This window comes from Acartia tonsa, chromosome 7 (assembly GCF_053477335.1).
Source record: "Acartia tonsa isolate MP-2025a chromosome 7, ASM5347733v1, whole genome shotgun sequence".
Lineage (NCBI taxonomy): Eukaryota > Metazoa > Arthropoda > Copepoda > Calanoida > Acartiidae > Acartia > Acartia tonsa.
The window spans coordinates 29,271,841-29,284,289 of NC_137266.1; the positions used below are offsets into that span (position 1 = coordinate 29,271,841).

General features: G+C 31.2%; 1 protein-coding gene across 1 annotated transcript in view; it reads left to right on the plus strand.

Annotated features, from left to right (window-relative positions):
* The window catches only part of LOC145324491 (opioid-binding protein/cell adhesion molecule-like), a 49,849-nt gene extending 38,966 nt beyond the window's left edge, over window positions 1-10,883 (plus strand). The window contains exons 7-11 of the mRNA XM_080167075.1: window positions 2,765-2,865; window positions 4,664-4,749; window positions 5,315-5,397; window positions 9,208-9,292; window positions 10,790-10,883. Coding sequence (XP_080023201.1) covers window positions 2,765-2,865; window positions 4,664-4,749; window positions 5,315-5,397; window positions 9,208-9,292; window positions 10,790-10,883 — 449 coding nt within the window. The remainder of the gene's footprint in view (window positions 1-2,764; window positions 2,866-4,663; window positions 4,750-5,314; window positions 5,398-9,207; window positions 9,293-10,789) is intronic.
* Window positions 10,884-12,449: the final 1,566 nt, after the last annotated feature.

Below are 12,449 nucleotides of genomic sequence, written 5' to 3' on the forward strand. Positions count from 1 at the left end.
ATTCTAGATTATGTTGTTGTTTTCTAATACAGATGGGATTGAGAATGAACTTTTTTTATTTAAAATATAATTTGTTATTGAGCAGCAGTAGTTACTAATTTAAATGTTATGGTTGAAAATAATTATTGAAAATAGGAACATTACTTTATAAATAAAACCAAACTTTATTACTTTCTTCTAAAGAATACTATAGTATGCAAATACACACCTTGGCAGAAATAAAACATGAGCTTTAATCACGAAAAGGGGTTTATCATTTCAATTCGCCACCCATTGACAATAGCCTAAAACCATAGAAAAGTTGCATTTATTCACAGTTTAAACAAGTTTGATTTTGGTGAAAGAATAAGCAGATTTTTGAGCCGTAATGATAATATGTAAATATTTCTTGCTAATATATTATCTCGAAAATCAACAATTTATTTTCTATAAAAGAAAAAGGATTGGTTTTACTTTACTTTTGTATAATCATTAACTTGAACTTACTTCATAAAGTGTGTCAAAAATCATCCATTTGTCATCATAAAAATGCTGGAGATGAGAGGAGAAGTGGAAAAGAAAACCTCTAAACAAAAGATGGATAATCTCACATTTTTATGACGTCACATGGCTGATTTTAAGACACTTTGTAAAGTTACCTTCTATTTAGTATTCAATTAGGGTGTGAATATATAGATAATAGGGTTAATCTTAAAAACCGCAGGTATAGGCATTCAAGCATGCTGCATTTTCCAAGGTCCTTCACAGATTTTGAGTACATTGGTGAGAGCTCTTATTTTTTGTACTTTTTGATCAAATTGGCAGTTTTTTATTCACATTAATTATGTAAGGCATATTCAATGATTTAAGATTTAGAAATAGAATTAATCAAAGGAAATTCAGTAATCTTATAAATTTAGTTTTCGATTTTAGCAAAGTTCAAGTCTTTAATTAAATCGGGCAGTTTTTTCAGCTATCCTTAGTTTGAATTAAATCTGTTTTGCTGTTACTAGTAAATATATAGTTTGATTAAAATATAAGTTTAGTAAAAAGAATATTTAAATATAAGCATATTGTAAATATTAAAAAGTATTGCCTGGTTTTTAACCCTTTACAGTCGGGCCCCTTGCCGCACCTTAATCGGTCGGGGGGGGGGCGTTCAACGCCCCCCCTAATTATCTCAGTTCCTATTAGAGCTAGAGGGCTAAATTTTTTTGTGCAAGTCCCCTGTTTGATAATGAATTTCCGACCTTTTATAAGTCTAAGTCAATTTTCGCTTCCTTCACCCTTTTATTTAACAACCTTTGTTTTTAGGTCTTTTTTTATTTAAAATTTCAAACGGCTGTAATTTTCTTATTTTTGAAGCTAGAAGAAAAATTTTTTCCCAGAAAATGTTTATTTTTATGTAAATTTTACATTAGAAATATCAAAATATAAATTTCAGCGGCCGCAGCTGTACTTGGCAGCTGCCAGCCGCCGCAGTCGGCGGTCGGCGGGAAAACGGCGGCGGATCTTCATGAAATTTTAATACGTTATGTAGACATGTAAGAAAAGCTTAAGTTTAAAATTTGAAGTCTTTAAGTCAAAAATTGCGGCCACAGGAGCCTTTTAAAGATTTCTGGAGACCTGGAGGATCAGGACCTGCAGGATCATACCTGGAACCTGAAAGTGACTTGAACACCTGTATATCATATAAGGATGTACTACTAGAGGATTTTTTAGTATTTTGGTATGATAAAATGCTTTGTTTTAGTCAAAAAATATTTTTGCTCTTTACCTGGATGACCCTGCCAGGTTTGCTGGCATTCTGTGCCCGCCAGGATGAAGATATTCAAAAAATTCCAACTCTCAGTTGTGTGTCATACCCATACTTAAAAAGTCAAGCAGTTTGGGCTCTTTATCTTTCACACACAGAAAATGAGATAGAAAAAACCGGATGGGGGGGCGTTCAACGCCCCCCCCCCCCCCGACCGTTAAGGGTTAAATAAACAAGGAAGACCAAATGTACTGTAAACATGTAAAGATTGTTTTTTAACCAAAATTCTTTGTACTTTTGTATAATATTGACCCTTCAATACGAAAAAGACAAGCTATACTGTTTTAAAGCTACAAATAATCTTTGTACTTTTGTATAATATTGACCCTTCAATACGAAAAAGACAAGCTATACCGTTTTAAAGCTACAAATAATCTTTCCCAAACTACTTTATCTCAACCTATTCTTTTGTTTCCGAATTTAAACGTCATTTCAACGTACTGATTAATGTAAAAGTTGCAGTGTAGCTACGCTATCACTTGAAGCATTGCCTAGATCTTTTATCCAGAGGCGTTAGTTTGTACTCAATTCAAATACAATGCAATATCTATCTATCTATCTATCTATCTATCTATCTATCTATCTATCTATCTATCTATCTATCTATCTATCTATCTATCTATCTATCTATCTATCTATATCTATCTATCTATCTATATCTATCTATCTATCTATCTATCTATCTATCTATCTATCTATCTATCTATCTATCTATCTATCTATCTATCTATCTATCTATCTATCTATCTATCTATCTATCTATCTATCTATCTATCTATCTATCTATCTATCTATCTATCTATCTATCTATCTATCTATCTATCTATCTATCTATCTATCTATCTATCTATCTATCTATCTATCTATCTATCTATCTATCTATCTATCTATCTATCTATCTATCTATCTATCTATCTATCTATCTATCTATCTATCTATCTATCTATCTATCTATCTATCTATATTAAGATGCACCGAGTATGGTATTACCAGATGAAAGGGACTATGTAATAATCCAAGGTAGCACTATAACCCTTGCCTGCAAAACAAAAGGATTTCCTAAACCAAAGGTAAAGGTTATATCTCTTATCTCTTGCATAATTCTATATTTGTGAGGAGTATTGTGTTTCTATATATGTAACAAGGATGATGACATCCATAAAAGCGAAACTCTAAAATGGTAGGACAAACAATGTTATAGGTGTCATCATGCAAAGTTTGAGATCGATAGGACATGCCTAAATTAACGACCTAACCGTACGGACCGACCCTAATTATTGAAGAGCTTCGCTTTTAACAAGGACAACAATATCCGTTTTTAGCGCAGCTTCAGCAAGTTTACATAATTTTGAATGAAGAAACGTTGACATACAGTTACAAATAATAAACCATAGTTTTATTTATGAAATGAAACAGTTAATCGCTGTGCCTGTTATTGGTGAGTGGAAGGCTAGTTTACATACGAAAATGTCCTAGTTATAGAGTAGCTACGGGAGAAGAAGTATAAGATATGTCTGTCCCTAAAGATCTCACAAACTGCTGGTCTGATAACTGATTATCTCTTTTAAGTCATCGGAACGCTATTTTTAGTGTGAGTAGATTGATTAATACTCCCAATATCCTTTAAAAAAAATAATTATCCATTTAGAAATTAATCCAAGTTGTGTTATTAGGTGATAAAGTTTAGGGGATTCTAAGCCTCCAAGAACTTGCTTTGCATGTTAAGAAATAATCTTAACACGTAACCTTGATATGTAATGCATAATAATACACCAGTAATCTACAACTTTTTATATGGATACAGTCATTAATATGTAGAAAGATAACTAACAAACGGAATAACGGTTTGTGGCACGGTTTTTTTTCTCGCATACCATAAGAAATGGTAAGTCTAGAACTAAAATATAAGCCAGGACCTAATAATCCACAGGGAGCGGTCGTAGAAAACCCACGTTTCCGTAAGCTGCACGTTTCCTGACAATTATTTAGTCTTAACTATTATTGTTTATTCTTATGCCTTATTGCATAAATTCTTACAATTTTTGAACATAGCCTGTGCAGCCAGCCGTTAGGACGTTTTTAGCCTATAAAGATGTTAAAGGGGCCTTTTTTTGTAATGCTGACATGATACCTTTTTCTCTTACATATACTTTTATGTAAAAGTATTTCTGGATTTAGTGGATTTTTTTACTGCATTGGCTATTTGTAATAGAATTAAATTACAATACCACAAGAATATTAAAATATTTATAGTTTATTTTTATTCTTATACTCAATTTTTTAAGGGGTTTCTGGTTCAAGGACAAATATTATATGAGCATTACATGATTTAAATTCTTAAATTGCTGAATGTAGTCCTAACTCCTAAGATGGTGTTTAAAATAATCTAAAATTGACAAAAATAACACACACACACACACACACGGATAAGCAGAAAACCAATCACTTTAGGTTATACTCGTGGTTTTACTCCTCATCTTTAGAAGCTTCAAAAACTTATTTTTATGGGGACATATCGATTCTTGTTTAACCCTCCGGTCCTACCCCCATAAAAATTTTAACTTTTATTGTTTAAACTTGAAATCTTTATAATGAAGTAATAGTATGTTTGTCTGTTTGTCTATATGTTTGTATTCATGTTTGTCTGTCTATTTGTACTGAAGGATTTCGATAACCACTGAACCTTTACAGGGTAGCTTCATCTTGGTCCTGGGAAGATTTATAACTATTTTGACTCTGGCGTAGATCAATGAAGTTCAAGCTTTTATTTTTTAATGAAGGGGGCCGGGGGGGGGGTTCTAAAACCCCATTACCCCCTTATACATCCACGCCGAAGATGGCACATAATTTATTAGATTAATACTTTAGGTAACGTGGAAGCACTCTGGTGGTTCTATCCCACTGGAAATCCTATCTTATGACAAAACTTTCCTAACTCTCAACAATGTTACAAGGTAATACAAATAAACAACACTTTATGCACTTTGTATGAAGCGCAGCTTCTTTATAATTAGAGAATTTACGACTGACCGGCTGTTAAAATGAATAAAAAATTAAAATAAAATAATGAAAGAAATGTTAAGAGAGTTTTAAAAAATGGTTGAGCAATAAGTAACTTTTTAAGTTAAAAACTTCTAAAAGTTATAATTGCCAAATATTAAAAAATATGTAGGATGCTGTACGTATTGGTGCAAAAAATGGGGACAAATTTCAAATTGTTTTGGCGTGTGACGTCATACCCCCATCTCTTTTCTAGGGGGTTTCTTTCCTCCTTCCCTTTTCTTTCCCCTCACTTGTTACGTAAATAAACAGCCCCGTCAAATCAATTTAAAAATTGTCCCCATTTTTTTCACCAATACGTACAGCATCAATATGTATTTGCCCTTGAATCTTGATAAACGAACGGACCGAAATACGGACAAATCCCAAGTTTAGAGAAAATTCGCTTTTAATATCTTTAATCGAAAAGAAACACCTAATTCCCAATATTCATATACTAATGTTACTTTCTGTTATCAGACATGAATCTGGAATTTATACCTGTACAGCTTCTAATGGTGTTGGAGAGCCAGCAGTACAGTCATTCAATGTTTCTGTTCAATGTAAGTTAGTAAAAGTGTTGAAGCTGCTCTTTATAAATCATGTTATAGTCATATAATTGAAGCTGCTTTATTATAAAGTATTTGAGGGAAGAGTGATGGGCAAAGACAACCCTCCATTTTCAATTTCAGTTTTATTCTTTTCTAGGGATGATTTCTCTTACTGAGTGTGGGGGGTGGGGTGTTGGAGGTAACCTTCCCTTAAATGGTTATAAACCTTCACTTGGTCCGTAAGCAGCTTCACAGATATACATCCTGTTATTTTTTACTTAACATTCTTCGAAAAAATCAATTTTCTGAAATAAAAAATGAAGAAGCTTATAATGCCTATGAAAAAATAAAGTCATACAATACACAAGACCAATGAAAGGCCAGTGTATATTGTATTGATCAATAGTAAAATTTATACTGGCCTATCATTGGTTATTTGTATTGTATGACGTAATTTTTATTAGGCACTATAATCTTCGCCCAAAAAGCCCTTAGTAAAGTAGTTTTTCAATGGGTTTGATCTTGAATTATCTATATTCTAACCTTTAGAATATTTCCCTTGGTTATTATTTTTTTTGTTTACAGACACCAGACATATGTAAAGCAGGGACATAGGGATAAGACAATGAAGAAAATAAATTATAGTAAGAAAACACTGATATTTCAAAATTATAATGGACCAAACCAATTAACTCTTAAACGAAAGTTGACCACTTTTTAGAAAAGAAGAGATTTTCATGATTGTGTAGGTTAGGTTAAGTCTTAGATTATCCACTCAGGGATAGAGCTTGGGGGGGAAGGGTAGAGTTCTTAACAGGACCTAGAAGCAACCTTTGAATATAAGGGGGAAGGATGTTTCCGCAACCGTTTCTTGAAATTATAGGAGAGAGCTAAAAACACGTTTTGAAAAAAGTAGATAGAAATTTAAGGGTCTAACATTTGTATTCCATAATTCTACCCCTGCTTGCCTATATCATATCTCTTTATCCCTGGATATAAAGTATGTTTCTGTTGGTGAAAGTAATCTTGAAATTACTCTAGTTATTATATGAATATAAATATTCTGTTACTCTCTTTGCTAAAGTCAAACAAACACCAAGTATTATCAAAGAAGCATTTACTCGTATTTTTTGTGCATAAGTTTAGAGAAATGATGTAAATAACGTCTTCTCATAGAAAAACTCCGAACGTTTAAATCAAACACTTATGAAGAGTTATATGTATATGCATTTATTGTCTGGTAAAATCTCGTGAACGTCTTGTTTTTACTAATTCGAAAAAGATTAATAATGTTAATACTATCATTTTTTATAGATGAACGTTATTACAAAAATGAAAAAGATTTTTTTCTCTTCTTTTAATACAATTTTAGTTTAATATTATGTTTACATGAGCAAGGGATTATGCATTCTTACAAATGTAAGATTTTAAAAATTTTAACTCATCTTTAATAAAATATTCACACTTTTAGTTGACTAAATATCATCAGATAAGAGTAGATCATTGAGAAATTTGTTGTAGAGACTTATCTGCATTATATATACAGCGAGGTCAGCCAACCCGACTATTTTTATTCTAATAGTTAAACCAAAAAACAAAGAACACAGTAATAGTGTCTGACTGATTATGACGTAACAAAAAAAAATTAGCCAATGAGAGGCCCCTATAAATTTTACCATTAGTCAATAACGGCCTCTCATTGGCTAATTTTTTTGTTACGTCAAAATCAGTCAGACACTATTACTGTGTTGAAAAACAAAGCATAACCAATGATTAAATCTAATTAGTTGGTAAGAGAGGACGTGCAAGTGGGGGAGACGTAGGGTGTTTTCTCTCCCCAATTTTTTTTGGTGCCGAATAATTAAGTAAAAAGGTGTAAATCCCTCGAATCTGGTAAAGCATGGACTTTTACGTTAATGAAATAACGATAAATTTTTTACCAGAATAATCCGTTTATGCTAGAACGACAGTCTGCAGGTTATGGGCGAGAAGGGTCGCCATAGCGTCCGCCAACGTTGTACAGTTTCAAAGTGCCAAAAGATACAATAGCGAGGTGTTATTGGAAGAAGCAGTTTGTGTTGTACTAATAGTATACGGATTTGATGTAACTAACTACATTTTCACCGTAGCAAAGTAAAGAATAAAAACATTTTTCTATATGCCTTTGCCTAACCCCATGTGACTAACCCAGCGGGCCTTCTATGTTACCAATACAAATATTACCTAACTTAATCTAGGGCAAGCGCTAATACAATTACCCCGCCTCCCTATTTTAAGTTCATTTTAAAAAAAGTTATAATTTTTAGGCGACTAAACACTTTTATGGAAACAACACTTTATGTGGAGGTGATAGCACACTGGGTGCGAAAACAATATCTGTTTGGGAAAACTTGATTTATTGTCGGATAAACGTTTCCTACCTGGATCTACAAATAACAGTTTTAATCAAATTATGGATAAAATACGTTTCATTGGTGCAACTTCCTTACATTTTGTGTGTACGTACGTACCAAATAGCTCAGATAGTAAATTTATGCGGATTAGAATCGTCCTATAATTTTTAAACCTTGAATTAACTACATGAAATATTTATTACCTTACTAATATTAAAAATAAAATTTTCATCAGATTTAAGCTTTCTTCATAAACGTTGTAATTTTAGAAATACTTTAGAATGCTTATAAGCAAACAAATCTATGTAAATCCTAGCCGAATCCAAGCCGTTTCTCTAGCTTAACAGCCGCAAAAAATATACCGCATAGCCGCCCTTTTCAGTTATCCGCATTCACTTATTTTGCTCGAATTTGTATCTTGATTTTCAAGAATTAAATAAAATGAATATGTCTAGAATGAAGAAATAAACACGTCAAACCTTCTTATAAAACCATTTTATTAAAATATATATAAAAAAAACATGTTTTTCAAAGCAATTTCAAAATTTCTTTAAGTTTTAACCAAGTGACATTATTTGCAAGCTCAGCAACCTATATCATTACAAAAAAGATCATTCGTACATAATGAATAGTATGATTTTTTTAAAAGCTATCTTTAAACCAAAAACTAATATGATTCAATTCCAATTGTCAAAATATACTTTTGAATTGACAATTAACGATGTTAAAAGCGTAGCAATACTATAATATCTGTCTTTTCATATTAGAATTTGAGCATTTAAGAACTTCTAAATAATAATTTGTTTCTCTCTTATTGAAATAGCTTCTATTCATTTTCCTTACTTTCTTAGTTGATAAGTCTCGCAAAATGGATGTTGCCATCCTTTTTTTCTATTAAAAATTTCTATATTTAAATGTTGCAAAAGCAGTAAAATGTTTTTATACAGTTTATTTAGTAGGGTGTATATATTTAACAAGAACGATTATATCCAAGCTATGTTAAGCTACATTTCACCAAATTGTCAATCAATTAAATATTTGCCTTCTTTGTCAATCCAATTCAAAATCATTTTGTGCGCATTTTTGAATATATGTTAAAACAATTGAAAGATCTTAGGACTTTTTTTGTATAAGTAATATTAATTTAAATGCCAGTACAAAAGCTATTTTATCCTATTACAGTTTCAAATGTACAAACCGATTGAATTCTTCTTTTTAGGGAATTTTTTCATAGATTTCGGTATGGTTTTAGGTATTTTTCTAAATATATGATTTATGCTATTTGTACACCACCCCCCCCCCCACCCTGCCTCTTTGAATCGCAGCCTCTTTATGCTTGGGGCTCAACCGCTAGAATTTTGATGAAGTTGCCCCTGACTACCCTGCCTGTGTATTTGTATAAATTGAAAATAAAACAATTTAATTTTAGATAAGCCAGATATTTTGTGTGGAGAATGCAGAGAGCACACTGGAGTGGGGTTACTAGCAAAGCTAACTTGCCAAGTTTTTGCCAGGTAGTACGATTCTTTCACATCTATGATTTTGTTGTTCTGTTCTAACCAGCTCAACTTGAGTTTTCAGTTTGGAGCAAGAAGTACCATTTTTTTATCCCATTAATTACATAGTAAAGATTATTAAAGTACATTCTTTAGCCAATGTACGCCTGAGATAATTATAATTTAGTTATTAAATCTGTTATAAAGGATTATTCTTTCGTTGAATAATGCTGAATAAATAGATGTTGGGCTTACACCAAAGAAAAAATATCAAGTTTTGACCTGGTAGGGCAATTCTTTCAACCCATTTATGCCAGAGAACATCCAGGTGTAGGTTTATGTAAGATAGGACTAATTAATCGCACCTTTTAGTTTCCATCAAATTTAACTTATCAAGTTTTCATTCACTTATTATTTCTTACCTCCAAATTACACGATTTAGTTTTAATTCTCAACTGCTGTGTGTGTGTGTTTAAGAAGAGTCATCTGAATGCATTACCAATAAACAGACCAACTGATAACAAAAAACCTGTAAAATTTCGCTAAAAGTATAACAACATAAAAGTAAAAAAAATCCTGTGTTTTATTTTATAGGAAAACCTAAGCTAAAACTCTAGTTGTGAAATGTAGTAAATTGGGTGTGCTTTAGTTTCCACAAAATATTAACCAACGTCAATATAGCTAAATATATAATTTTTGTGATCATACTCTTCTGAAATTGAGGGGGGTGTAATTTTAGTATCAGGGGGTTTGAAAAAAGTCCGCTAAATGTCCACCAATCCAATCAAAAGTCAAACAAGCGACTTGAATTTGTAAATTGACAAAAGGATTTTTACACCCCACATTACTCAAGAGTGTGATTTTTGCCTTGATACTCCCCGCTGGCTGTATTACGGGGTTGTACAATATTGTCAGGAGGTAGTAGATGGGTATAGTAAGGGTTAAACTTAGGGGGTTTATCCACTTATAAGCTTTATCGAGTTTGTGCAATCATTTTTATTTAAAGTATTAGCGATTCTCATTTGTGAACCCTGCGTTTGCGGATGGCACACCATAGTAAATTGGATTGACTGAATCTAATTAAAAAATTGCAAAATCATTGGAAAAACTGTTTTTATTTTTGTTTCTACTTTTCTGATTTGTTAACTAGATAATATTCGATTCTAAATCTATTTATTTAATATCTTGTTAATTCTTGTAGGAAGATAAAAATTAGCAATCTTTTAAAGTAAAAACGACAATAAACTGTGATATCAGGGACATCCAAGCTTTTTTATTTTAAGGGGGATAAAATGAGGATTCTAAAGTACTTTTTTAAATTTTGATGAGTTGCAAAAGTTTGATAGGGGTAGACACCCCTTATTCCCAACTCTTGGACGTTTATGTGTAAGATAGTATTCTAATTATATTTACATTTTTTAAAGTCATATTTATCATTACAAAAGACTTATAATAAACACAATTTTAAATTAAAAATGTAAAAGAATAACTTTACCAAAATCTTTTATTTTTCAGGCCTTTAGCAAGTGTGAGCTGGTACAGAGGAAATACTTTGTTGGGACACTCTAACCAATATACTTTCACAAACAAGGAATTTAGTCTATACTAATATGTCTATTATTTATCCATCTATCTACTATGTAGGGACATTATTCTCATTTATACATTCACTAACAAGGAATTTAGTCTATACTCATATATATATCTACCTACTATGTAGGGACATTATTCTCAATATACATTCACTAACAAGGAATTTAGTCTATACTAATATATCTATCTACCTACTATGTAGGGACATTATTCTCAATATACATTCACTAACAAGGAATTTAGTCTATACTAATATATCTATCTATCTACTTTGCTGGGACATTATTCTCACTATATTCACTAACAAGGAATTTAGTCTATACTAATATGTCTATTATCTATCCATCTATCTACTATGTAGGGACATTATTCTCATTTATACATTCACTAACAAGGAATTTAGTCTATACTAATATGTCTATTATCTATTCACCTATCTACTTTGTAGGGACATTATTCTCAATATACATTCACTAACAAGGAATTTAGTCTATACTAATATGTCTATTATCTATCCATCTATCTACTATGTAGGGACATTATTCTCATTTATACATTCACTAACAAGGAATTTAGTCTATACTAATATGTCTATTATCTATTCACCTATCTACTTTGTAGGGACATTATTCTCAATATACATTCACTAACAAGGAATTTAGTCTATACTAATATGTCTATTATCTATTCACCTATCTACTTTGTAGGGACATTATTCTCAATATACATTCACTAACAAGGAATTTAGTCTATACTAATATATCTATTATTTATCTATCTATTTAAAAAAAAAATCTATACTTTACATCAAATATTAGTCATTTTTTTTTTAAATTTAATATTTATCTCTAATTATCAAATTGAATTGAGAGTTCTAAAATAAATTTCATTATGAATTGCATCCTTTTTGATAACGATATTTTATAATATTTTAATTAAACAGGTTAGATTTTACCATAAGGAGAAGCGCAGCAATAACCCGCAAATGTTGGCTTAATTATAACATAATTTACAAAAAACTAGTAAGCAATTTAAAAAGTTGATTTTATGTAATGTAAAAAGTAAAGTTTGCTGCTTTAAGTATCTTTTATTTTGGAAAGACAAACCAAAGACCAAAGTAATGAGTAACTTCGCAACAAACAAGACAAAAGTCTTTTATAATGAAAAATATTAATTAAATTGATCAATATTAAATTAATTACATTCTATAAAACAAAAGCTTTATTATTATTAGCATCGAAGCAAATCTATAGTCTGATGTTAGTTGGTTGGTTGTTCACATGTAAGTACATACTAGAAGATGAGTGTTGGAAAAGACGATTGATTGAAAAGTTTGTACACAATTAGTTTAAAACTAACCAATCACAATTCAATAAAAGTACCCAAATTTTGTATCCATCGAATAAGAACAATATATTGTAAAACTTTGGGTATCATTATAATTTACAATCCAATATCCCCTTCCCCCTAGCAATTACCTGGTGAATATAGTAAATCATACCCTGTCAAAACTGTTGGCCTTCTTTAAATATATAAACAGATGTATAATCCAGACAAATACCTGCCCCAAAGAGCAGAGACC